This window comes from Delphinapterus leucas, chromosome 13 (assembly GCF_059928025.1).
Source record: "Delphinapterus leucas isolate spDelLeu-1000000601 "Yukka" chromosome 13, BTC_Dleu_Yukka2, whole genome shotgun sequence".
In the NCBI taxonomy this organism is placed as follows: Eukaryota; Metazoa; Chordata; class Mammalia; order Artiodactyla; family Monodontidae; genus Delphinapterus; species Delphinapterus leucas.
In genome coordinates this window covers 43,164,520-43,189,892 of record NC_143141.1, presented here as the reverse complement: position 1 = coordinate 43,189,892, position 25,373 = coordinate 43,164,520, and the positions used below count along the sequence as shown (strand labels likewise).

The 25,373-nt window shown below is 37.1% G+C and overlaps 2 protein-coding genes across 20 annotated transcripts in view; one reads left to right on the top strand and one right to left on the bottom strand.

The window, feature by feature from the left end:
• AHSA2P (activator of HSP90 ATPase homolog 2) overlaps window positions 1-16,776 on the top strand; it is a 34,979-nt gene extending 18,203 nt beyond the window's left edge. For 2 of the 5 annotated variants that reach the window (XM_022597189.3, XM_089923135.1), the window contains exons 4-9: window positions 289-403; window positions 1,483-1,571; window positions 2,319-2,429; window positions 2,842-2,943; window positions 3,441-3,492; window positions 3,628-16,776. In XM_022597189.3, the coding sequence (XP_022452897.1) occupies window positions 289-403; window positions 1,483-1,571; window positions 2,319-2,429; window positions 2,842-2,943; window positions 3,441-3,492; window positions 3,628-3,800 (642 nt within the window). In that variant the 3' untranslated portion in view covers window positions 3,801-16,776. Of the gene's footprint in view, window positions 1-288; window positions 404-1,482; window positions 1,572-2,312; window positions 2,430-2,841; window positions 2,944-3,440; window positions 3,493-3,627 lie in introns of all 5 variants that reach the window. The other 3 variants (XM_022597193.3, XM_089923134.1, XM_089923136.1) reach the window with 2 other exon arrangements.
• The window catches only part of USP34 (ubiquitin specific peptidase 34), a 231,411-nt gene continuing 210,490 nt past the window's right edge, over window positions 4,453-25,373 (bottom strand). For 10 of the 15 annotated variants that reach the window (XM_089923127.1, XM_022597181.3, XM_089923126.1 and 7 more), the window contains 12 exons: window positions 24,651-24,808; window positions 23,106-23,184; window positions 21,405-21,531; window positions 20,680-20,787; window positions 19,276-19,380; window positions 19,036-19,160; window positions 17,904-18,027; window positions 9,657-9,736; window positions 7,162-7,302; window positions 6,915-7,058; window positions 5,863-6,022; window positions 4,453-5,685 (listed from right to left, as the gene is read on the bottom strand). In XM_089923127.1, the coding sequence (XP_089779253.1) occupies window positions 5,078-5,685; window positions 5,863-6,022; window positions 6,915-7,058; window positions 7,162-7,302; window positions 9,657-9,736; window positions 17,904-18,027; window positions 19,036-19,160; window positions 19,276-19,380; window positions 20,680-20,787; window positions 21,405-21,531; window positions 23,106-23,184; window positions 24,651-24,808 (1,959 nt within the window). In that variant the 3' untranslated portion in view covers window positions 4,453-5,077. The other 5 variants (XM_089923122.1, XM_089923128.1, XM_089923124.1 and 2 more) reach the window with 5 other exon arrangements.

Here is a 25,373-nt window from a genome sequence, read left to right as displayed (position 1 = left end):
TGAAAGCCATGGACTACATCATCGATATAATATATATACACATAAAACGTACGCAAATTGGGGGGTTTACATTCTACGAAGTCCGTTCAATATTACCAACCAGGTCAATGGACCCTTAATTAAAAATCCCTTACATCTTCTCAAACTATATGAAGAAAACCTGTCATGTCTCTTACATCCACTTCTTTCCCTTTCCTCACCATCACAGTTCCCTCATCCATATGTCCCAGTATTATAAGATTATGTCAAACCAGATTTTTCTTAGGTTTGTATTTTTCTGATTTGTAGGTGAACGTGAGTAAAAAGAAAGGAGATGGGAATATACTGAAGGATCTTATGAAAACTGCAGGCACCGCCAAGGTCAGGGAAGCCCTTGGAGATTACCTGAAGGCACTTAAGACGGGTAAAGAAGGCATCCCTTGTGAACTACAGGGTCCCTTTTCCATTTACCCAAATAATGCTCTGCACTGTGGTCTGGATTCCCAGGTTAGGCTGATTTCCAAAGCTCTAAAAACAATTCTGTATGCTGCAGGATAAATTGTAGTCTGGAGGTTGAGAGCTAGTCATGAGTTAGACCATAATTAGTGATTATCAGTATTTTACACAGCGTGAACCATTTTGCCTACAGAATTGTTGATAGTTTTCTGGAATGATAATTATTTTATCAGTTGTTTTTATAACTATTTGTTTAATGTCTGCCTTCCCTGTTAGACTGTAAGCTCCATGAAGGCATGGAAGGAGCCTGTCTTGTTCACTGCTATATCTCCAGCATCTAGCACAATGCCTGGCATGTAGTAGGTGCTTAATTTTTGTTGAATGAGTGAATGAAAGTGACTGCAGGTATTACAGGTGTAGTTGAGACTTATTTAATCCCTTCACTGTGTGGAATTGAGGTTATTGTCTTCTTCCCTAAATTAGAGAAGTTACCTGCCAGGTAAAATAGCCAGCAGGGCATGTATGTCTGCACCTCATCCTTGGACTCTGCTGAGTATCTAGGCATTGACATAGATGGGTTTGGGGTTTACACTTTTCCTACGAGATCACACACGCTGCTGGCCCACAGGCTTGAATACTGTGAGGCCAAGCTTTGTGAAGTGATGGTGAAGCAATAAGCCAAGTGTCTGGCTTTGACAGTAAGTGAAGGCCATAAAGCTATTAGTAGTTAGGTGTATAAAATGGAGCTTTTTGGAAAACAACCTTTGGAAATTATGCTATTTTATCAAAAACTAGATAAAAGTGAGGCATTTGATAAAAAGAAAAGGATAAAAGGCATTTGTTGCCATGGAACTCAGGTTAATGATTAGTTTTATATGTAAAAAATACAGAATGGTCTTGAAATTCTCAAAACGCTATAGGAATTCTTTTTACAAATATCAGTTCCTTTATATTCTTATATCTTATTTTCAGTTTTCTGCCTTAGTATTTGTGCTGAAAAGTAAAAAGTTCTTTATTAAAACCATTTCTCATACGTTTTCTTTGTAGAATTTACAATGGGAATGATTTTACCAACCAAAGCTATGGCAACCCAAGAATTGACTGTTAAAAGGAAACTGAGTGAGACTACCTTGCAGGTATGATCTCTGGTGGCAGACATGTAGGGAGGGGGAGAAAGGAAGTGCTTAATGAGAGGGCTTCAAAGCTCTAAACAGCCTTGTGATGATGGAGAACTATGAAGGATATTGAGATGGGCCAGTTAATGATGGAGAACTATGAAGGATATTGAGATGGGCCAGTTAATCCACCCTTGCATCCCTTGCCATTTTGGGGGAAATGATGAAATGAGACTTTCATCCTTGATGGAAGGGAATCCTTTTTGTGGGATAAATATTGAATTTAGTTCAAGACTGCTGTAAAGGCAGTGTTGTTTCGGTAGGCAACAAATAACAGCAGGTGACTTTGAGGTCACATACCATGATGGAAGAAACTTCTCTCCAGACATTTGGAGGATTGGGAGGTTTTAGATCCTGTTCTCAGAATCTGGTGATGGGGAATTGACACCCTTTGGCCTTAAGTGCTGGTATCTTTCACCTGCTTATCTTTATGCTCCCTGGGTCATATTTACATATCCAAGTAGGATTTGGGCTGTGAAGCCATAGCCTGGGAGTGGAAGCCATAGTCTGGGAGTGGAACGGAGCTAAGGAGCACTGAACTGTTTCCAAAATAAAGACTAGGTAGGATTGGTGGTGCTAAAAAGGCTTTTAGTGGAAGGGATAGTGTGGGGGTCATTTTGGTGTTTTACTAAGACTGGAAGACTGAATTTTTTGAATCTCTTGTCATGCTAATAATTATGCTTTGGAACCTTTTCTTTTGAGATTCAGGCCTCCTCTCCAGTGGCGCTGGGCGTAAGGATTCCTACTGTGGCACTGCACATGACGGAACTGTTTGACACAGCTATTGAGCAGCTGTACAGAATCTTCACTGTGAAAGATGTAAGTCACGTCTCAAGCCAGGATCTGAAATGCTGACATTGGGAGAAAATACACCTACACCACTAAGAACTGAAGCTGGTTCATGGTTTCCTGCGTGGCCGTGTTTTTCTGATTGAAGAGATCTAGAGATCTTTAGGATAGCTTGAGGCGGGGAAGTTATCCTAAAGATTTGAGGGGGGTAAATGATGGGCATTTGGGGGGAATTTATCAGCATTGAGGGGTTTGGAGCAACTTACTGAGCTTTCTTCCTCTGAAAGACAGGGAGAGAAAGAGGAAGCTATAATTAAAAGCTATGTACTCACAATTAAACAAACACAAACCACAGTAGCTTATATTAGTACTTTACATTTAGGTTAAAAACATGATAGCATACGCCGGAATAACATGTCTATTGTATGTTTTGCTTGGTTAGTTGGTGCAAAAGTTTTCTAAATCTCCTGCTGTATTAGAAGCTGAAAAGGGAAGGAAATTCCAAATGTTTGATGGGAACATCACTGGTGAATATGTAGAATTGGTAAGTAATCTTATAGGTTAAAGGAAAGTTAAGCTGGGACTGACTTCTGTTAATATTGCTTTATTCATGCCTTTTTTAAATGTGCTTTGGTTTTTATCTGAGTTCACAGAAACTTGACCACTTTATAAAGTTGGTTACAGGGAAAATAAAAAATGTTATATATACTAAAAGCTGACGCTTTAGTTTCACAGTAATTGTGCAATGTTTATGATTTTAGAAGACACAAGTATAATTCCTCCCAACTCTTGGTCTAGAAGTTTCAGGTTTCTGCCACTAGGGTGTGTGTTGCCAAATGTCAGTTGCCTTGCCGTTGACATCAGCTCTGCATTGGTTCTCACGCTTCTGTCCTTGATGTTACTCTCGTCACATTTTGGCACTAGGGACAATGAATTCTCAGTGGTGCTGGCATATAAACTGGAAGATGGGAGTGTACGTTGTTCACTGATTACTTCTTGTACATAGGGGCTTTTTCAGTGGAATTTCCCCTTTGTTTTCAGTTAACAAATAAAAAGATCGTCATGAAATGGAGATGTAGGAACTGGCCAGAAGGTATGTTATTAGCACCTTTTAAGTCCAAAAACACTTTTTTTTTTTCCCCTCTACTATGAAAATCAAATAGTGGTGCTGTATGGATAAATTTTTCTTTTCATAATGCAGTAATAAGCTTTCCTTTTCTTCTTCCAGAACACTATGCAATAGTTGCACTGAATTTTGTGCCTACTCTAGGGCAGACGGAATTACAATTGGACTGTAAAGGAGTTCCTGTCTGTGAAGAAGAGAACATGAAATTCTGTTGGCAGAAGCAGCATTTTGAAGAAATACAAGGTTTACTGCAGCTGATCACCCTAAATGGTTGAGTTAGAAGATTTTATAAGGGCATTACATTTTGTAAGCAGAAAAAGTGTAACGTTTACCTCTTCCCTCTGTCATTCCTTTAAAAAAAGAAAACAAATACTCTTAATTTATATTGAATGAAATCCATGAACTTACATTTGAAAGCATTGTTTGAATCTTTACTATGACTAGAAAGCAAGCAATGTGAAATTAGGTATTTTACCTCCCATAGATGCTCCTCTGGGACTAGATTGAGTCCCTGAGTACAGATAGTTGAAGTGTCCCAAGCTAAAGCTTGTCCTAGCAAGCTTGCTGTTTTAGCTGTAATTTTAGTTCAGGAAGACAAAAAATAAATGGCATGTTAATACTATTCCTTTATTTTACCTAAGGGTTTTTAAGGTGTGTAGCTCTTAGGTAGTGAAACAGTGGCATGTTGCATTCAGAAGCATGCTGAAGTGAGGGCGAGTTGGCTGTATTGTTATGCTTCTCCCTGCAGCAGTTACGCACTTCAGGGTGGTGAGGATTGAAAAGTCTATGGAAAAAGGTACTTTTTGGACTGCCACTATGCTTCTAATGAAATAGAATATAATGGATAAGTAAGTATGTATGTTCCCCCATTCAGTTTTCTCATTACTTTCATCTGAGAAGACTTGAAGCAAGGTATGTAAACAAATAAAAAGTCATCACAATCAGTTTAATTAAGTGCACAGAATAGCAATCAGTCATGTCAATAAAAATAAAACAATTATTTTTACATCAAGTGTGCTTTATTTCCTCCACAGGTATTCTGTTAAATAAAGCACCATTTATATACTGCCAGGCCACAGCTAAAGAGGATTCTTTACAGAATCAAATTTCTTGTGGTTGTTCCGTATACAAGTAAACTTAATTTTGATAATAAGAACCACAGCGATCAGAGGCAATCTGCCTCTCTTATAAGGTACAAAACTGGCACAGAGGACACCATATTATACACAGTAAAAATGCTGTTAAGTTTAAATTACATTGTACAGGGCCAGGGAACCCTGTTCCTCCCAGACAGCCATATTAAATGAAAGCCACTACAGTGAACTCTTAATTACATAAAACATATTCATTATCTGATTGCCCTTTAGAAAGTATACTGAAGATGCAAATTGTTTCATCTGAAGTTCTGCCTGACCAAGAATTAAGCCTATAAATCTATCTTGCCATTCAAGCAGAGAGCACTGGACGAACTGAAGCACAAAAACAGAAATAAGCAAAACTTATACATTGGGGGTGAGGGGTGACCTTAAAAGTAGACATGCTACATCTAATGTCAAGAAGCAGCTTGGTTTCCTTTGCCAGATATCCTCGTGACCACATGGATTGTAGATTCAATGGTCCTACACAGGGTATCTAAAATGTCGTGCTGCTGCATGTGACTAAAGAGTCCTCTGGAATGGCCACAACTGAGTGATAAAGCAGCCTCAGAGTCCTGGGAGGGCAAAGCTTGACCGTCACAGCTTCTCAAGTCAGCTAAGTCAGACAGAACTGCAGAGAGAGAAGTCGAAGGGAACTCGGACTCTTCCTCGGCAAGGTTAGAATCCTTGGAACAGTGGAGGTCTTTGAATTCTTTACAGTCTTCAAATCTAACGTTGGTGGACTGTTCTTCTGCATGCTGTGACCTGATATTTGACGTGTCTTCTGAAAACGAAGATGGAACTTCCATTCGGTATTCTTTAACAGAACTATTTTCAGGGGAAGGAAGATCTTGCTCAGTTCCTGGGTCGATAATTGAGGAGTCTCTTGTCTCATTGTCTGAAGTGCTAGTTGGGGTCAGGACCTCCCTGGTGTCTGTTTTCACGTCACTGATGCAGCTGTCTACAGTGTGCTCCTCGTCACTGCTAACGCGCCTTCTTTTAACAGGAGTTGCCCCTTCATCATCTGTGAAAAGGAACATCAAAACAAATTCTCTGAGTCATTTAAGATCATACTGGGGGTGGTTGTGGAAATTCTGGTTTTTAGCATTTATATTCAGGAGGCTTACACAGCTATTGTAAAGTCAGTATTCTTCCCTTCTCCCACCCTAAAGTCAATATTTTATTAGTCCATAAAGCTAACCTTTAGTTTTTCTTTCTTTGGCTTCTTGCTCTTGGAGTGAGTTTCTCTGCTGCAGACAAGTCCTGCATTTGCTTAAAAGCTCTTGCAGAGTAGGAATTAGAGCTGGGTTTAATTGTTTGGGAGTGTGTACCGACAGGAGCAAAGCAAGTGCCCGCAAGTCCTACAGAAATCCAGATAGGAACACTTCAAATTCCAAAGCCAGCATTACAACCGTTAACAGTTTAAATGCACATGTTTACTTTTCCAGGAATCCATCCTGGTTCCTCTGGTATTGTTAGAAGAATGTTAAAAAACTAGAAAGCCAGTGTTATGATACTACTATTTATATTTCATTGGTTCTAGGTCACTAATACCATTATTTCATGCACCACACCACTAATTAAGTCTGACTGAAGACCCAAATAGTGTTTTCTGAAAATGGAAAAGGGGGGGCGGGGAAATTACACAGGAATTTAAAAGGCAAACCCTGAATGATCCATGAGCAATTTAGGCCTCATTAATCTAGGAGTCAGTTTTACTTGGTTTCTGGTGGATGTCATAAGGTCTTCCTCACTTAGCTCTGTAATCCCTTCTGGCATCTAAGCATTTTGTTACTTGGGAGGCTGCTGCTGGACGTGTGCAAGCACATGTTTCCAGGGTGTTTCATTATTCCATGACATGGCTTTCATGGGAGTCTATAGAAGGCAACCGATTCCCTAGTTTTAACTGGCTTTATATTCAGATTACTAATCTGACTTTCAGTTACTTATGAGTCGCAGGCACTAACAGAAACATCACAGTTAACATTTCAAAAAATGTGAGAAAGTAGTGGTCATTGCCCTTAGCATTTAATGACAGACATTAGCTCATGTCTTCTAAGGTAACAGAAAGTGTGTGCTACATACATAAAAGGCAGAGTGAGCACATTTTTATTTGGTTAGTTTTTTCATCATATGTGACTTCCAGAGTTTGAATAATAAAGTTACGTGTATAGTAAAATCATACGAAGGCCAAATTTACAGTTGATTTAAGGAAAGTTCTGAAGCACATGACTTCCCTTGCATAGTTCTTACCCCATTTAAAGCAGCACTTGCTTTGGAAATTTCAACTCTGTTGGTGAAATCAGACTGCAGGTTCTGATACTGATTTATCAAGTTTGTAATAAGGGTGCTGATCAAATTGGCACAGTTTGCTTCAGAAAACACCTGACCTTGAACCTGAAAAAGATGATTAAGAAAAATCTCCAAAAGACCAACACAATGAAAGCACAATCACTAACTAACCGGAAGTAACACGCTGAGTTTCCAACTTGTGACATACCTTTAGAAGAAAGTGTGTCATGAATGTATAGACAATGTTGTTGTTCAGGAAAGTTCTTTCATCCATTAGGATACATTTTATATATTCTGCAAAAACGGGATCTTCACACAAAAGCTTGATGCAGTTTTTTGACATAGCCGACTGAAGTGGGGAAAAGAAGCACTGATTGGTTGAGCACTGAAATAACTGCAAATCTTAAATACACTGCTCGTGATATACGTCCGAAGTCATTTAACATCCTACTGGAAAAGCCACTTTTTTTTTTTTTTTTTTTTGGCTGCAGCTTGCGGGATCTTTAGTTCCCCGACCTGGGCCCTCAGCAAGTACAGAGTCCTAACAACGGATCACCAGGGAATTCCCAGAAAAGCCACTTTTACTTTATTCTACTAAATTTTCAGTCACAGCAACTGTCCTCCCAATAAATTAAAATATTACTAACTTGGACTTAAATGGGTGACACAGAAGAGACCTGTAAAAAGTCTGAATGGCAGAACTGAACAAATATGTTTTTATAAGAAATGCAGTTTTATTATCTAGCATTAAGAGTTAATAAGGACTGGACAAATAAGACTAACAAATAGGATGATGTTTTTGAGGAAAATTAATAGATAACCAAATGACCCGTAGAGAAAAGACAAATTTTAAGAATTAGATTTACTCCCTAAAATGAGTTAAAACTTTCACTATATAATCTAATTAACAATAGTAATTTGGTAAATACCCTTCCGCCCCATAGATATCACAAAGGTAAACAGCACACCTCTTTTCCTAATAATCTCAAACAGAATTAGTGGGTCCCAAAACCAAAATATGGAAATTGTACTAAAATTTGGTTTTCCTGTTTTCAAATGGTCATGGCTCTTAAACACAAGTAGTATGTCTTTGAGTAAATATATTCCCTAGATTATTTATATGTGTGTTTTAATAATAGATCATTTATATGGAAGAAAAATGGACTGTTTAAAAAAATAGGAGAAAGTTTAGATAATATGTACATCTACATACTTATATATTTTATTAGAGTAAGCACTGTGGTAAGTAAACTGCTCAAGGTCACCCAAGAAATTAGGAGTCAAAGTAGGACCAGCACCCAGGTCTTCAGATCCTTGGTGTCAGGAAAACCTGCCTTATTCTACTGGTCGTAGTCTCTGCCTGCTGCCTATATTTCTTGCACAGCACAGACGCTTCTATAGGGCTGGTAGGGGCATTGAAGCCTTAGATGGTTTGACTTTAAGGGAAGTTTTGGGGGTGATGAATTCTGTGGGAAAAAAAGTCAAGAGAGTAGTACAGTGCAGAAGCAGATAAAGCAATAGGGAAGCAATAGACAGTAGCATAGTACAGAAACCAAAAAAAGCAACTACCTAAATCAAGAAGAATGAAAAGAGAGCAGCAAGTGGCCAAGGGGTGGGGGTGGGGGGGGGAGCAAGAGATTTGTTGCAAATTACTGAATAAACCACTCAGCTCAAAAGTCAACCAGCAAGTTGTTTTCTGAATGTTTACTAAGTACTAAACCATTTTAAGTATACTAGCCTATCAAAGGTTCCTAGTATAGAAAACAAAATGAAATTTCTATAGGAATAGAGATGACTCAGAGGAGTTCATGGTTTGGGACAAGGAGGCAGAGAAGCAACTACAGTATCATGTGACACACATCCATTAGGAGAATATCCAGAGCACAACTGCCTGGGCAGGAGACTGGACCAGACTCAAAAGTATTCCAGATGCTAAATGTGGGTAAAGGTTTATGCCAAAGGAATTAATCAACTCATCTTCTGGGAATGGGCAGATGCACTCAGGCAAGAGACCAATAGTTTTTTCCAGGGCCTGAAGAGAGTGGGGATTCCTTATGCCTGATCCAAGGAATGAGCCAAACCTTAGGATCAATCTGATTTCTTCCCCTCTCCCCACCATTCTCCCTCCACAATTTAACAAGCATTATTTAGGTGCCCACTTTAAGGGGTTGGCTCTTGGACTTAATGTAGGAAGGTTACAGTGTTTTCTGTTCTCAGTGAGATTGCTGATAAGAAAATAAGTGCATCAGACTTAAAAAACTGCTCTGAGGTAACAGGTAAGCGAGAGGTAAAGGACAGAATGCTGAAATGGTTTCTGCTAGAGCTTTTGGAATGGTGGAGGGGAGAAGAAATAGATGGGGGAGGTGAAGGAGCGCAAGAAGTGGCTTATGCCTTCTTGCCCTAATATCTCCCTGTTTCAGACTTTTACCACAACTGTTTATATTGGCCTTTAAACGAGAAACTTTACTATAAACAGCTTGTCTGAAATACCCTTTGTGATACAAATATTACAGATATAAAAAACTTCAAAGGGCAACTCGATGCCAATTGCTTAACAGTTATTTCCATTAATAGTATTTTACCTACCAAGATTCGAAAACATCCCCAATTTCCAGCCAGTTTTCAACCCAGTGTTCCTAAAATCACCGACCATGTGGTCGGATGAGATGAAAGACCAGGTCATCTAAAACTCATTTTCTTTACCTGAGTCTGGCATAGCTCAGTCCAAAGTTTGGGGAACAGTGCAAGATGAAGTGGCAAGCCTTCATAGGCAACTAGGACACCTAATATTTGAAAAGAAATCAGAATAGGTTATAATTATAAATTACACTACTGAGATATTAAACTCTGCAGGTATAATATTATAGCTATTTCCAGTCATAACTGCATATTTTCTATGTTTTAGAAATACATAAAATACTTAAAGGGGAAGAATTCATCTCAATGTTTTAACCAGTGGAATATTTTAGAGTGCAGTACACTTTGACTTTATTTATATCCCATACCTCATTCCCAGAAGGACCTGCAAACAACTTAAACCAATTCTGCTTTTTGAGAATTAGAACTTTATCTGGGACAATGTAATAAAAGTTACTGCAAGTGGCTCCAAAGTTTTCTTGGATTAAGGTACCACTCTGCATATTTAGATCATATTACATGGAATACCTAGACTACAGTGGAGGGGCAGGGTGCACGTTCAAACAGAGGATGTGAAGAATTAGAAAACATATCATTCTTTCCTCTTTTATCTCATTTCTCCAAAGATAAAGCGAATTACCTTTATAGTAGATTTAGGTAAATTCTGCTCTAACAGCTTCTAGCCTTGTCCCCAGGATCTTTTGGGTGGATCATACTTAGCTGTTATATGTCAGCATCCTATTTGGAACGTCTAAGGTTTCAACCTTTCCTCTTCTTGACTATTACAGATGTCAAGTATGTCCTTAAGAAATTTGTTCCCCTACCCTCTGCCCTTCTAGCTCTCTCAAAGCACAGAAGTTGTAATGCCACAGTCAGTTGTAAGTAAATTTTCCATCCTCCAACACTCCCACCCCCCAGGGAAAGTATAATCATGGAGGAGAAATATAATACAAGTTATCCTCTTCCAGTTAAGAAAAAAATTAGGAGTAACACCTGAAGTTGGCAAACCTTTTTGGTAAATGGCCAAATAGTAATTACAGGTTTCCCCCGATTATGAAACCTTTCATAAGCTGAAACAGCATAAAGTGAAAAAGCAATTACCTTTTTCCATTAAAGCAAAAATCCTCTTTGGATTTCTTTTGGTTAGCAAAAAGAGGTACTAATGTAGGTATGTCATAAAAGTGCAGTGGCATAAAGCAAACTTTTCAAACTTGGCAGGTACCTGTATTTTAGACTTTGCTGGCTAAGTCTGTTGCAATTACTCCACAGACAACACCAAATGAATGGGTGTGGCTGTCTTTCAATAAAACATTCTTTTAAGAAAACTGAAAGTTGAATCTCATGTAATTTTCATGTATATCACAAAATAGAATGTAGTTTTTAAAAAAAACATTTAAAATTATAAAAACTCTTCTTAACTTGCAGGTAGCTCATTGGTTGTACAGAAACAGGCAGCATGCAGGCTATCGTTTGCCTCTATATTAGACCATGGGTTTGGGAAAATCTTAGGGAAATCAGATCAGTCACCAATTTTGTCATCGAAGGATACCTAGACTCTCTTTTGCGGGAAAGCCTATTTTTCTTTATTTTCCTGTCAAGATTAATTCCTTTGTAAAGACCCAAGGAAAGTAATACCCTAATCTGGTTTGGATTGGAGGGATTTACCCATCATAAGATCACAATACACATAAGCAAACAAGGGCATGTCATCAACACTGTTGGCTACAGGGAAGAAAGTTCCTATGTTCCCATGTCTCTGCATAATTACCCATAAAAGTAGAGCAGGGGTTGGCCATATGGCCCACGGCCCACTGCAAAAATAGTCTGCCAACCCCTGAACTAGGGGCTGCTCTGACATAAACCCTCTCATGTGAAAGCAGGCTTCATACTACAATTTAAGATCCTCGAGACTTTATCCACCACCACCCCCGACATTATCCTCAAAGTAAAACAGTCTTTATTCCTATTTTCCACAACTACTAAAAAGCTAGCACTACCACAACAAACAAAACACGGAGGACTTCTATGATCTCAGACTGTTTTCAGGTAATACTCTGATTCAAATATATTTTACAAGTGAAGAACAAAATAAACATACTAACATCTATTGTGCTAGGTACGTCAGATAATCACATTTAATTTTCTCATCAAATTTGGAAGGCATTATGTTTTCCTCATTTAGCCCGCGTTTCTGGATGAGGAAATTAGGCTCAGAGAGATCACATAATCTGCTGTTTCATCCCAAAAGCTAGTGAGTGATACAGTTGTATCTACCCCAGATTTATCTGATTCTAAAGCCCATAATCTTTTCAATAATCAGTGTTTCCCCAAACTTTAGTCATTTCATGTATCATTTTCATGACTGTTTTCATATCTGTCCATCACCTGTACTGTTTACTTGATACTGTTCTTTAGATTGACTCAGAGAGGCTAATACTACATTAGCCTTGTCTTCAGCAATATAACATCCAGGAAAATCATGCATTTGGTGTACGAGTTATTTATTTTTGTAATAAGTAAGATCTATTCACATTTATTAACATGAAAATTATTTTCCCTGGGCTATCTTGTACACTACACTCCGGAAAACACTGTGCCACCCATGGTGAGCTAAAGACACCTCTTTCACAGTCCTACCTATTCCCTATCTGAGCTGCACCTCCTTTAGAAGGAAGGCCATCCCTTCAGAGTAGAAGTTTCAGTTTCTTTCCAGCATTTTCACAAAGCACTGAGGATAAGGAGTATGTTGGCTCTGTTGACTTAAGGTAGAGGCCAATGCCATTCTATTCTACACACTCCTCCAATACCTTCTGGGGTGTCACTTACTGGGTGCAAAGCACAGGGAGATGCAATCACCAGCATTCGCAGGCACAATTCCACGCCTTACCTCAGTAAACAGGACGGGCAGGCCTAAAACATCCTGGCTCCTATATCACTTATCTTTCTTCATCCTGTGACTTCAGGCATCCTTAACAATAGGGTCCTTACCCCACCCTGTTCCCACCCATGGAGGAACTAATAAGCAATAATGAAAAGCTGTTCCAAACATATTGCTTCCTCAACAGAAGCACCTTTATACTGCAGAAGCGGCTGAGTGTGTTTTTAAAAGAAAAATCTTTTAAAAACTGTTTTTGTAGGTAAAATGGTAATTCAGATGATTGCTGTGAGGATGAAATATTTCATATGTATATTTACCAGTTAGGGTTTCTCCTATCTGAATTGTGTTATGATTCTTTGTCCAGCTTTCTATAGGAGTATTTATCCCATCCAAGCATTATCCATGGGAAGTGAGAGCTTTGGCCTTAGAATATCACATCTGATTCTTCTAATTCCCCTATTTCTGACTTCATACCCACTGAGCAACCTATTATTGTTTATTCAGCTTCCCATGTAGGTTACTGGAAAAAAATCTGCTGGCCCTACCACGTAACATTCAGATCCCTGTGCCAATTCTTCTTTGTAAATTAACAAACTGGTAACCAACCCCTAAATTATATGTATGTCTATTAAATGTAATTACCATATATAACCTAGGATAAATGGATTTGCCCTTGGTGGATGGGTAAAAGCTGGTTTCCTATCTGTACTGAATGATTGGCACTTGTTTGAAGTATATTCATCCTAAGAAGCCTTTTGGGAAACAGCTAACCAGTTGTTTCTCCAATCAGTACCACCTTGATATCACAAAAAGCTGAAACATGAACAAGAGCTGTGCTTTTTATAATATGAATTTTTAATCTGTTTACTTCTATCAACTATATTAATTTTTTAATTATAGAGATTTTGAAGATTATGGATTTTCTAGGTACATCATGTTACTTGCAAAAAATCTTTCACTTACTAATGCATTAAGAAAACTTTCAAAAACTAATGTCAAACAATAAAAAAAACCCAAAAAACAAAAGAAAAACGAATGTCAAATAGTAAAGGTGATATTCTTGTTTTGTCCCTAAAAATGAAAATTAAATGATGAAATCTAGGGATTTGTTATTTAGTTTAATTTTACTTGGACATCTTGTTAATCTGCACGTTAACTATGGTACCTAAAAAATTTGGTACGATTAGGGTTTGCAGTACCAATTTTCTATGTTTTGAAAAAAATTTTTTCCTCAAATATAAAACCAATGCATGAACATTACAAATAATTTAAATCTTCTAGATATTTAAGCAAGAAAATAAAAGCATTCCATAATTTTATCCTTATACAGTTAAGATTATAATCCTCCATTTTTTTTTTACATGTACTGATTTCTTCCCCCTTGTTTATAAGAATGTGGTCATATTCTGTATGTTTTCCAATTTGCTTTTTTCATGTGAAACAAGGTCAATTCCTATCTTTTTATTTTAAAGACTATATAATACAAATGAACTATGTTTTACTTAATTAGGCTTCTATTGATAGACATTTCAGTTGTTTCCAGTTTTACCCAATACAAACCAATTGAAAATAAACATCCTATGTATGTTATTGTACACTTTTATGAGTAGATTTAGGGTGGATTCCTAGATCTGGTACTGCTGGGGCAAAGGGCACAAACAATCTAAACTGCCTCTCCAAACTGACCCCATTATAAGAGCTCCTCTTTCCCCAAACTGTGTAAGTATGCATATCATCTAAATTTCATCTCATAGTTGGGGGGAAAAAAAAAAAGAAATAATTGTCGTTTGCTTTCTTTATTAGTAAGGATTGGCAACTTCTCATATGGTTACCAAACATTTATTGTGTGTGTGTGTGTGCGCGTGCGCGCATGTGTACTGCCTTCTTCATGTCCTTTGCTTCTTTTAATGTTCTTTACCATCTTGCTGAATCCTAAAAACTCTCTGTACATTGGCCATTGGCACTACTAGCCATTTATCTGTTAAGAATGCAAATATTTTCCCCATTAGCTGTTTGTATTTTAATTCAATTTATGGCATTTTCAACATGTAGTACTTCCAATTTTTATGTAGTCAAAAATTTCAATTTATTTTATTGTTTCTGGGTTTCGTGTCCTGCTTAACACAGTCCTTCAAATCTCAAGGTGGTATCCATATGATCCTATGTTTTTTCTTTAATATTTCTAGGATTTTATTTTTCACAATTAAATATTTAATCCTCCTAGGATGTATTTTGGTCTAAGAAGCAAAGAAGATATTACTCTTGCCTTTCCTCTCCCAGACAGCTAGCCAATTGTCTCAATATTACCCATTTTCCACTACTCTGATATGTCACCTTTGTTATCTATCAAATCCTTGTGTATCCTTATGTTTGTTCTGGGGCTGTTTTTCCACTGTTCTACTTATGTGCTTCCATATCTGCATCGTGTGGTTTTAATCATTAGATTTACAGTCATTCCCTGGGTATTCATGGGGGATTGGTTCCAGGAGCCCCCGATGCTGAATATCCTTATATAAAATGGTAATACAATGACTGTAGTGGAAATTTCAATCCACAGTTGGTCCTCCGAGAATATGGAGGACATTTACATAAGAAAGGGAGAAAATAAACCAATACTTGCTGTTTTTATGCAAAAAAAAATGAATAAAATTGATGGTGGGCATGTCTGTGAGTGAAACGGTGATGTATACACCTTTTTGATATTGCTTTGAATTGTGAACTATGTATTAAATACCAAAAAATTTTTTAAAAAATTACTGTTATCTTTAGTAAGTATTCTGGAAATCAATAGTGCCAGTAATCTGGCACTATTCTTCTTTTGCAAAATTTTTCTGGCTAAAAATTGGCTCTTTTTAAATATCAAAATACTGCGGTCTCAAGACACACTAGTATTTCATATGGCAGTCAGCAGCTTTGTTCACATTCCCGGAATTCTCTTCCCACTTTTTCTCTGTCTCCCCTAACCCTATGCCTGACTGTCCTCACTTCAAGAGCACTTCAACGCTCCCTTTGTTTACTATTTAGGACCTGCAACTCTATCCCCTGTAATTCTAATCTACAATTATTGTGTAATTCCTTTTTATCCCCCTAACAAATCTTAAAATCTACTCAGTTACCCATGTAAGAATTACCATAAAGACTTTTCATCAAATCTGGAATGACTTGCAATCCAATACAGGTCTTGAGACACTTCTACCTACAGTCATGATATTCTGGCCCTTGGACCACCTAGCCTTAAGACTCAAATGATTAAGGACATAACCAGTTTAAGCTTACCCTTCCCTCTCTTGTTGCCAAATATAATTTCTTGAAGAAACTATATACAAATTAAAACTCCCTATCAACTCTCTGCTTCCCATCACAGTCGTTAATGTGGGCTTTGCTTTCTCAAGCTCTTTCCTAGTGGCCTCTCCTTGTAAACAGTCATTTCAGCTAGAAGAGGGAGTTACTTTCAAACACTGGGACATAATTCTTCCATTTGTAAGAAGCATAAGCACTGCTTTTAGGTCTCTGTTTTACTTCATATCTAAAACAATGTCCAATTTTCTACATTAACTAAGATATAACCATGAAAAAATTTTTTTCCTGCTCAATTTTTTAAGGTTTTGGTTTATATCTAGAGCTGTCCTATGCAATACAGTAGCCACCAGCCACATCTGGCTATTTAAAATTAATTTGGTTAAAATAAAAAATTCACTTCCCTAATCACATTTCAAGCTCTCAACACTCACATATGGCCAGTGGCTATCACACTGTGGATGGTGATGCAGCTGGAGAATATTTCCATCCTGGTAGAAAGTTCTAAAGAATAGTGCTTATGTAGAGAACCAAACACCACGAGCCAGCACAACTGTGCTTCCTGAGTATAAGTGATGAGAGCATAAAATACTATGGAAGTTGATTCAGCTAATATGGATGGCTAACTGTGTTTCCTTTCTTTCCCTCCTCCTTCTCCTCCCCATGTTTAATTTCCCCAAAACTAGGTATTTGTGTTGATGAGGAAGACAGTCCCACACAGGGTAGAACATTCATTATTTGGTCAGAGCTGTTCAAGTAGATAAAATAGCTCCTCACGTAACTTTTGGTATAAATCATATGAACACGATTACTAAGAACTTTTCTTAAGGTCAGCATGTTTATAAGTCTTCCTTCTTATCTGGGAGCAAGGCTGTGTTACTAGATCTCCTGGATACTTCCCCACACTTGATCATTGCCACTGCTAGGTTTTAGCTTTTTATCAAGTGCCACAACCCAATTATATAATCATGAACTGGCCGATCTGAATATATCCTCACCCGCCCACCCCCCAATCTTCAGCCACATATATATAAAACTAGCTAATGAAAACCGGTGGAAGGAACACCCTTTCAAATCTGAAGACACTCTCAACACTTACCAATAAGATGGTTTTTCTGAAGAGGAATTATCCCTGACAGTTGTTACCACTTCATTCTTCTTGGATAACAAAACCTAAGGTATGTTCACATCTTTCGCCCTATCTATAGTGGACCAAAACCTTTTCCACAGGAAGGAAGGGGTTGTGATTGAGAAGGAGCACAAGGGGGAACTTCTAGGATACGGTAATATTGTTATTTCTTGACCTGGGTGGTGGTTCCACGAGTATTTCACTTCCCATGCTCTGAAACAAACCTACGGTACACTGGAGAGGATCCTGGGCCATCCCTAAAGACAACAGATTCACAGGGCACACAGAGCCTGAGAACTCTGGAGGTCCTGAGATAAGGGACACCTGGAGGGCTACTTATCTTCTAAAGACTTATCAGCTGGAAAAAGTCACCCACAGGGAGCAGTCCTCTAAGAGCTCTCAGGCACATCCTCAGAGAGACAATATTACATAAAAATAATTCAAGGTTTCCCCCCCTTCATAATTCACTGATTATTTTTTCTATTTCTCATATCTTCCTTTTCAAGTTTCCCTTCTCACTCACCCCTCTATTTTATGAGACTTACCTCCTAATTTACTCATATATGCACCTCTGCTTCACCCTGGCAAGTCCACTCGGCTTGCTCCCGGTGTTGCCAGCTGGCACTACTGATCTCATCTTACCCTCAGATCAGGGCTGGGGAAGTCCATCTCTAAGCCTGCCTCCCTAAGCAGAGCAGTTTTTGGTTTTTGTTTTTAAATTCTGCTGGGCAGATGGAGGAGGACTTGGGCTTCTATGTACAAAAGTGATCAGCCCTACTCCACACTCCTTTATAAGCCAGCTGAAACTCTGGGAAGAACTATTCAATGGAAACCAGTAAGTTGGTGTTTTCTTAATAAACATAAAAATGTTCCCAAGAATAATTAATATTTTTAAACATTCACTTTAAAAAAGAAAAAAAAGGATTGGCTCATTTTTTTCCTCCCCTTCCTGAATGGCTACGGGCTTAAAATAATTCAGTGGAATTTACTGCTCATCTTTTATACTTACTCAGCTTAACTAATGTTTCAGTAAATTTTTCACAGTTGATTGCAACTCGGCATAATAGATGGATGAATTGATGATAAGAAAAGAAGTAGTCTAGCAGCATACGATCATAAACGTCATCTTTGCCCTGAAGGTTAAAGATGATAAAATGGTTGCACTTAAATTGTATAATAAATTAAAGAGCATATTTTGTGCAAACGTAATAAGTTTAACTAAAAAGCTGATTAAATATTTAAATTCTATAAGAACCTAGTTTTAAATTCCAAGTTTCTGTTAATGTTATTAAGATCTTAATTGCCACAAGTTTATTTTCAGTGTGCAAATGCCTTCAATTAAAATTACCCCTTATTTCTATATACTTTAATAAAGTAAAATTACTGTAGGATTTTAAAATGTGACACTTGAGCTCTATAGACATATCATCAAGAAGAGTGAATTAAATTTGATTTTTGAAATAGAGTCCAAATAATTTCTGTAATGGTTGCTACAGTGTTAATTATTTTAAATATTTTATCTTATAAGAACTTCTTAAATGTAGTTAAGATCTGAAGACAGTGGGCAAGGGAGAATGTGAATAAAGTGGGGTGAGGAAAGATAAAGTGGAAAAATTGTTTAGGAAAGTGTTGGAACTGAGATAAATTATCCTGTGTCAATGTACCTTCTCTCTATAATTTAGAATTAGCATTATTTTAGAGTTAAGTATTAGAGAACAAGAACTAGGCTATAAATGATGATAAATCTATCAGTCAGTGATAATTAGGCTTAGGTCAAAGGATTATAATTAGAGGGCAGTAAAAGAAGTCATTGATTATATGGCGAAATATAAACAATAGTAAGTACCTAACTTGACCTTTCAGATTTAGATATATGACCCATTTATAATTTAGCCTAGTGACAAATACTAATGAGTCTGTTAGGATATTTATTGAGGGGGAAAAAAACTTACTACTTGTGCTTATTGTTGATTTTGCAAATATTCAACCAACATTTCAGAGCAGGAAAAAGTCCAAATGAGTCTAATCTTCTTAGGATCCACAAAATGATCATTTAAGTCTAATATACTCATAACTGCCAGAGGGGAATTTCAAATTACTGTGTACTAGAAAAACATGGTTTTCCTGGCATCCCAACATACCTTACTGGTTTCCACCATTGTGGGCAAGAGGCACATATTGAGTTCAGGGCGCGGAGGCCGAATATTGCTTTTCCCTCCTATTAGCTTGGTATTTTCTCGACAAGGGAAATAAGGTCCAAGAGACACTAAGACATTAAAAGTGTACAATAAGAATAAATTGAAAAAATAAATCTCCATGTTTCAGTGTGCAGAAAGATTAAATGCCAACCATGTTCACTACCGTGCTAGATGAATACATACTTGGTATATTACTGTGATGGTAAGTACAATGGTTGTGTTGTAGAAATGGAACCAGAGTATGAAGAAAGTCATGGGGACTCAAAAGCACAAGTTCCTTGAGGACATCTGAAAATAAAAATACAATTTGGGTATTAAAAAACTGGAGTATGTTACCTGCTACTTTCAAACTCACAAATCCTACTGGGGTGACTGATTGCAGTGTGGCAGCTAAAAAGTTTTAGAGTCTAAAACTGTTTTAGCACTTAACTCTGGGAGAAATTCTGTCTGATGCTTAATCAAATCCGGATCAGCAGAGTTACTAAACAACAATCGGGCATCATTTAGAAACCAAAGTTTAAAACTATTAAGAGAAGCATCATGGAGAAGTACACTGAGGGAAATATTTAATGCATACTGATTATGTATCTTCATAAAATCAATCAAAGCAGCTTATAAATCTAAGGTTCAAAATTCTTTGGATCTGAGAATCCTTAATCTACTTTTAATGTTTCATGATGCTAGCTGGACTGATTCTCATCCTGTAATTACATAGGAGTAAAGCTCATGATGACAGGCTACTGGCGGAGTTTCTGGCAATTAGAGGTTACTGCTATGCACCCCTCCTTTTTTTTTTTTTTTGGCCACGCTGCACAGCCTGTGGGATCTTAGTTCCCTGACCAGGGATCGAACCCGTGCCCCCTGCAGTGGAAGTGCAGAGTCTTAACCACTGGACTGCCACGGAAGTCCTGCACCCTTCCCCTCTTAATGGAGAAGTGTAGGCCTGTAATTCTACAGAACATCAGGCCAACACCTGCCAAAACTGACTGCTTCTACATGACAGTTATACATGTCATTTTGAGAAATTGTAAATAAGTAGCTATAGTCTCTAAAGATTATTTAAATGGCTTCTAAGGCAGTAAAAAATTCAATATGAATTTAAAACAAGGGGGTCCTTTAACAGACACAAATTATCATTATAAATATGCAATTAGTAAAAATATAAAATACTCAGGAGTCTAAGAAGAGCTACTAGGAAGTATCTTCAGGCAAAAGAACTCACAGGGAAATAATCACCCCCACTCTTTACAATGTCAGTTCTAATCTGTAAACATCTGCATGATTCTACCTTGTTTAAATAGGATCAGAAGATTTCAGAGCTGTAAGAGATCTAGAGATAGATAAGCTTAGGTCAGCAAGCCCATATATAAAGTGACCTGCCTATAATGACATAGTTAATTATTGATATGTTAAGAAACAGAACTCGATTTTCTTAGGATCTGCTGGCCAGTGTAAGTCACACATAAGAAGTACAAATGTCTTCCAAACCCTACAGAACTAACATTACATCTTACATATACACACACAATCCCACAAAAATGTTCTTCCACTAGGTTTTTACACAGCTATATTTTCCAAGTAACTTACCTATACAGGCATTTCTAAGTTCTGGAGGGCTATAGGAATTAAGAAGAGTTAACAGTTTATGGGCAAACTCAATGCGCTCCTGCCACTGGATTAATGCTTGTTTCACATCTGCGAACACAAAAGCATATGTAAATATGCCATTTGAGATCAAACTTCCTCACAATTATTTTCTGTTGTAAACTACAGAATGCTTACACTAAGAAATCCAAATTAATTACATAAACATCTTTGGTGAAAGTTAAGTGATTATTTTCATGAGATGGCTACTATTGTTAAACCTGCTGTATTTCTTAAAAGCACATATTTTAAGTGATGATATGCCCCATTTTCTAGGAATTTATATGCATTTCAAAGTTCACACTACTTTATAGGGACACAAGAGATGTTTGTTTTATAGTTATTTCTCTTGAAAATAAATGATTTAACCTAAGCCATGTAAGTTTCCAGCCAGAGGAGCTTCACAAATACTCATGTTGTTACTGTGTTTAGAAATATTTTCCAATCTCCTAAATTTTGACACTTACAGCATGCTTGCCTATTTTTCAGGCAGAGATAGAGAAAATAGAAAAGATCATTCCAGTTTTATATCAGGAGGTTTCCTAATGGTTAGCTAACATCAGCCCCGTCTTCCGTACATAAATTAGAGAAGAAGACAAATTCTCTGAAGCATGTGGATTCTCTTTAATTGTTAAACTAACAAAAATAAGAAGTAGGATTAATCAAACCTTTTCTCTGAAGATATGGGCGTGTAGACTTCAAAACTGAAAGGAATATTGACAGAAGTTCTACCAAGTCTCCAGTCACGTGGCAAGCTGTGGCTTCATGGTACATCATATGCAGTGTGTTGAAAGACTACAAGTGATTTAAAAAAATGAAAAATTTCATTTCACTTTTACTTTATTGAGCCACAAAATGGTACTGCTCATCCTCTATGACAGATGTTTTCAGACTAAGACTATGTGTGTGCATATCTGCACAAAGCAAAGTGCAGATCTGCTTTCTATCTACAAGTCAAATGCTCCCATTCAGCTCTTTTAAAATACAAAATAGTCCTCACTTTCACAGTGTGATATTTTGTGTTTACATTTTACTTTGAAGGAATAATTTATTTAATCTGATTTTTTTTGGGGGGGGGTTACTGTTTGCTCTAAGTACATATCTCTAAGACTGCAAGCTTTAGAGATTACAAAGCAGCAGCAACAACAGGAAGACTGGGGAGAAGAGGTGACTGCTTTAACTAACTTTCCAGGGTTTCTATGAAAGACAGTGGTGAAATAGCTGTCAGTCATACTCAAAATAGTAGGTCTGAAAGAGGTAAAAGAACTCCAAAAGGTAGGAATTCCTTTAATCATATTGGCTTGTTAAATCTTTTGATTCCTTTAACAGTACTAGCTTAATGAAATCCTTAGTTTTTTCCTATTTCATTTTACACCAATGCACCTTCTTTCTAATCCTCTCAAATCAGTCCCCCATAGCCTATGTACTATTCGCAATTCACAGCTGAAAATTCATAACCTAGAATCTGTGGCAGTACATAATCTGAACAATGTACTTGTGTGGCATTTAACCTGTGAGCTGTGAGGACAGCAACCATGTCTGTCTTGTTCACTGCTGTATCCCCAGTGCCTAGCACAATGCCTGGCACAGAGTAGACATTCAAACATCTGTTGAATGAAAGAATGAAATTCTCACTACTCCTCTTCACATACTTTCGTTTTAGCCAAACAGAAATATTTGGTATTTGTTGAATACAACCAATACCTTCTTGCCTTTGTGCTGATTAAGTCATTTATCTAAATGTTTTCCCGCTTATCTCTGCAAGTCCAAATTCTTCAAAGGGCAGTTTCACATGTTGTATTCCTATTCTATAATACCATTAACTGAAAAAACTATCCTACCTCTTAATTTTCATGGTGCCCTTGGCATGTACTTTCATCTTACCTCCGTTATCAGAATAAAGGGTACTATGCACCTCTGTGGACTTAAAATCATCTCACAGTGGATGTTCAATAATCATGGGAAAGATTAACAGCTGATTGTAACCACCTGTAACAATCTCACTAGCTTCCTCTGATGAGGAACTGGGTCAAATAAGCACACTCTTGAGAAATTATGTGTGTCCTCAAATCCTACAGATTTCATCCATTTCTAGTCTTACAAATGAATTTATAAAACTAGTCTATTTCAAGTGTTCTAAATACAAACTGAGGGGAAAAGTATGTAATTGCTATGGAAATAAAACAGCACCCCAAAACTGTGACCTAATTCTTCTTGGAATGTAAATTAGCATTTACTGATTTGCATATTTAAAATCCAGACACCTGTAAAACAGTTTACAATAAACTTTAAATATCCACAAAACAAAAAGTTTGGGTGAGAACATTAAATTGAAATAAATCTACAGTAAAACGCAATAAAGTATTTACCTCAGTCATCAAGATCAACCCTCGATTAAATACAACAAGAAGTCTGTCTTCATCAGATTCTAATAGTATTCTGAAGGCACTAGAAAACACAGAGACCAGTTTGAGAACTCTGAATCTGAACAGAACACTTAGGTGATAAAAAAAATAGAAGTAAATTGTCATTTAGGTTCTCTACCTTCTTACCTACAAAAAAGAGACAGCTACATCTAGTCCTTAGTAATATAATAAAAGATAATATTAAATAAGAAACCCTCAGTGCAACTTAGAGAAAAGTTATGTCTACTAGTATTACACTGGTCAACTCTTAATTATCCACAATGGTGGAAGAGAGGTGCTGACAGGAATATTTTTAAAGTTTCAGTAGAAACAATGTTTCTTTTTATAATGGGTTTATCTTCTACAGTATGTTAAGTTCCAGATAACAATAAAATACACTTGGTATTATTGAAGCACTCATCAGCTAGTTACTGGGAAGAACAACAGGAGGGGGGAAAAAAACCCAAAACATATGTTGGCCTTGAAAATAATCTATATAATAATCATCCAAAAGTAGCTGCATTACTCTTGTTAATCGACTTCATTTCATTATTAGGTACTGGAAACTGCTATTATATAGTACAACTGGAAATCCTTCTACTTTAATGAGATGTTTTCTTTCATTTAAAAAAAAAATAATCAGGGGCTTCCCTGGTGGCGCAGTGGTTGAGAGTCCGCCTGCCGATGCAGGGGACACGGGTTCGTGCCCCGGTCCGGGAAGATCCCATGTGCCGTGGAGCGGCTGGGCCCATGAGCCATGGCCATTGAGCCTGTGCTCTGCAACGGGAGAGGCCACGACAGTGAGAGGCCCACGTACCGGGAAAAAAAAAAAAAAAGAAAGTATTGCCAAAAAATGTGGGCCTAATAAAAGACATCAGCCCCAAGTCTTAGATTTAATATACAGAAATTAACCTAGACTTAATTTCTACAGTTAAAGGAAATTAAGTGTAATTTGTAGCAGTTCCTTTATAGTCATTCAATAACTTCTGTAGCTCTGAACAATTAACTGTAAAGATCATATTTTGGTATTTTGGCGAATTCCTATAGTTAAAAAAGATAGATAGATCTGGACTAACTAAAATGAGAAACATATTAACAATGAAACTTATCCAAAGATGGAGTAAGCTGTTTCTGGAGACCTCTAGGACTGAACTGTCCAAGCATAAGTTAGAATGAATTGCCACAGAGAGGAGGATTTAAGCTTTAGGTGGAAGATGGTACATTAAGGTTCCTTCCAACCCTAAAATTCTATGACTCTGATAAAACACACATAGATAATCCAAAACCAAATCAAAATAAAAACTATTAAAAGTAGCTAATTAACTCTCAAAATATAAATTCCTCCAAGGTGTCTAAAGGTTTAAATGCTTTCCCAATAACCTTAAAGAAGTGGTAAAATTTCAGTTATAAACAATTTAAATTATTCCTCTTTAATGTCAAGATGATGGTCCCCATCCCTTCACTTGTAAAAACAAAACAAACAAAAAACACCAGAAAATATCTTTTTACCTTATTAAAGTAGTCCAGCAGGAGCGGCCGTCTAAGCAACGTAAGTAACAACTTATGGTTGTTTTCTTAAACTGTTTAATATCTTCCAATTCTTCTTCTCTCATATCTGGCCTCTGAGCTATGAACAGCTGCATCAGGTTAAATAGTTCTTCTACTGCCTGAAAAGGGCAAATAAGCATTATGGTGATCTATCTGCTTCTCATTTCTAAGTGTTATGCTCATTAGCCAGTTCTTAAAATTACACAAATTAAGTTAGATTGCAGTACCATCCAAGAATAATTATAAAATTAGCAGTGGATTCTATTTTTAAAATGCAATATATTATTCACTAAAAGAAAATAATCTTAAAATAGAATTTCCAGATTAAAGACTACAAGTAAATTCAACTTATTCAACTTTAGTCTTAAAACTGTTTAAATTACTAGCTTTATAATGTCAAATATATGTTCCAGAGATGTATGCCCATCCTTTGCCCCCCCTTTTCTATAGTAAATGAGAAATTATTACTCTGTCACAAAGATTTTACACCGCTCAATTACACCTGAATTAATACTGCTTCGAGAAAACCCTTTGTGCCAACATTTGGAATGATCTTTCTAGACTGATAGATGATCCAGCTCAAGATGGATGAAACGTGGGAACTAATATTTTAGTAAAATCACTAGCTGTGGTTTTATAAACTCATTTACTCATGGGCATGTTAGGAAAGGGCTGTTCTTCTAA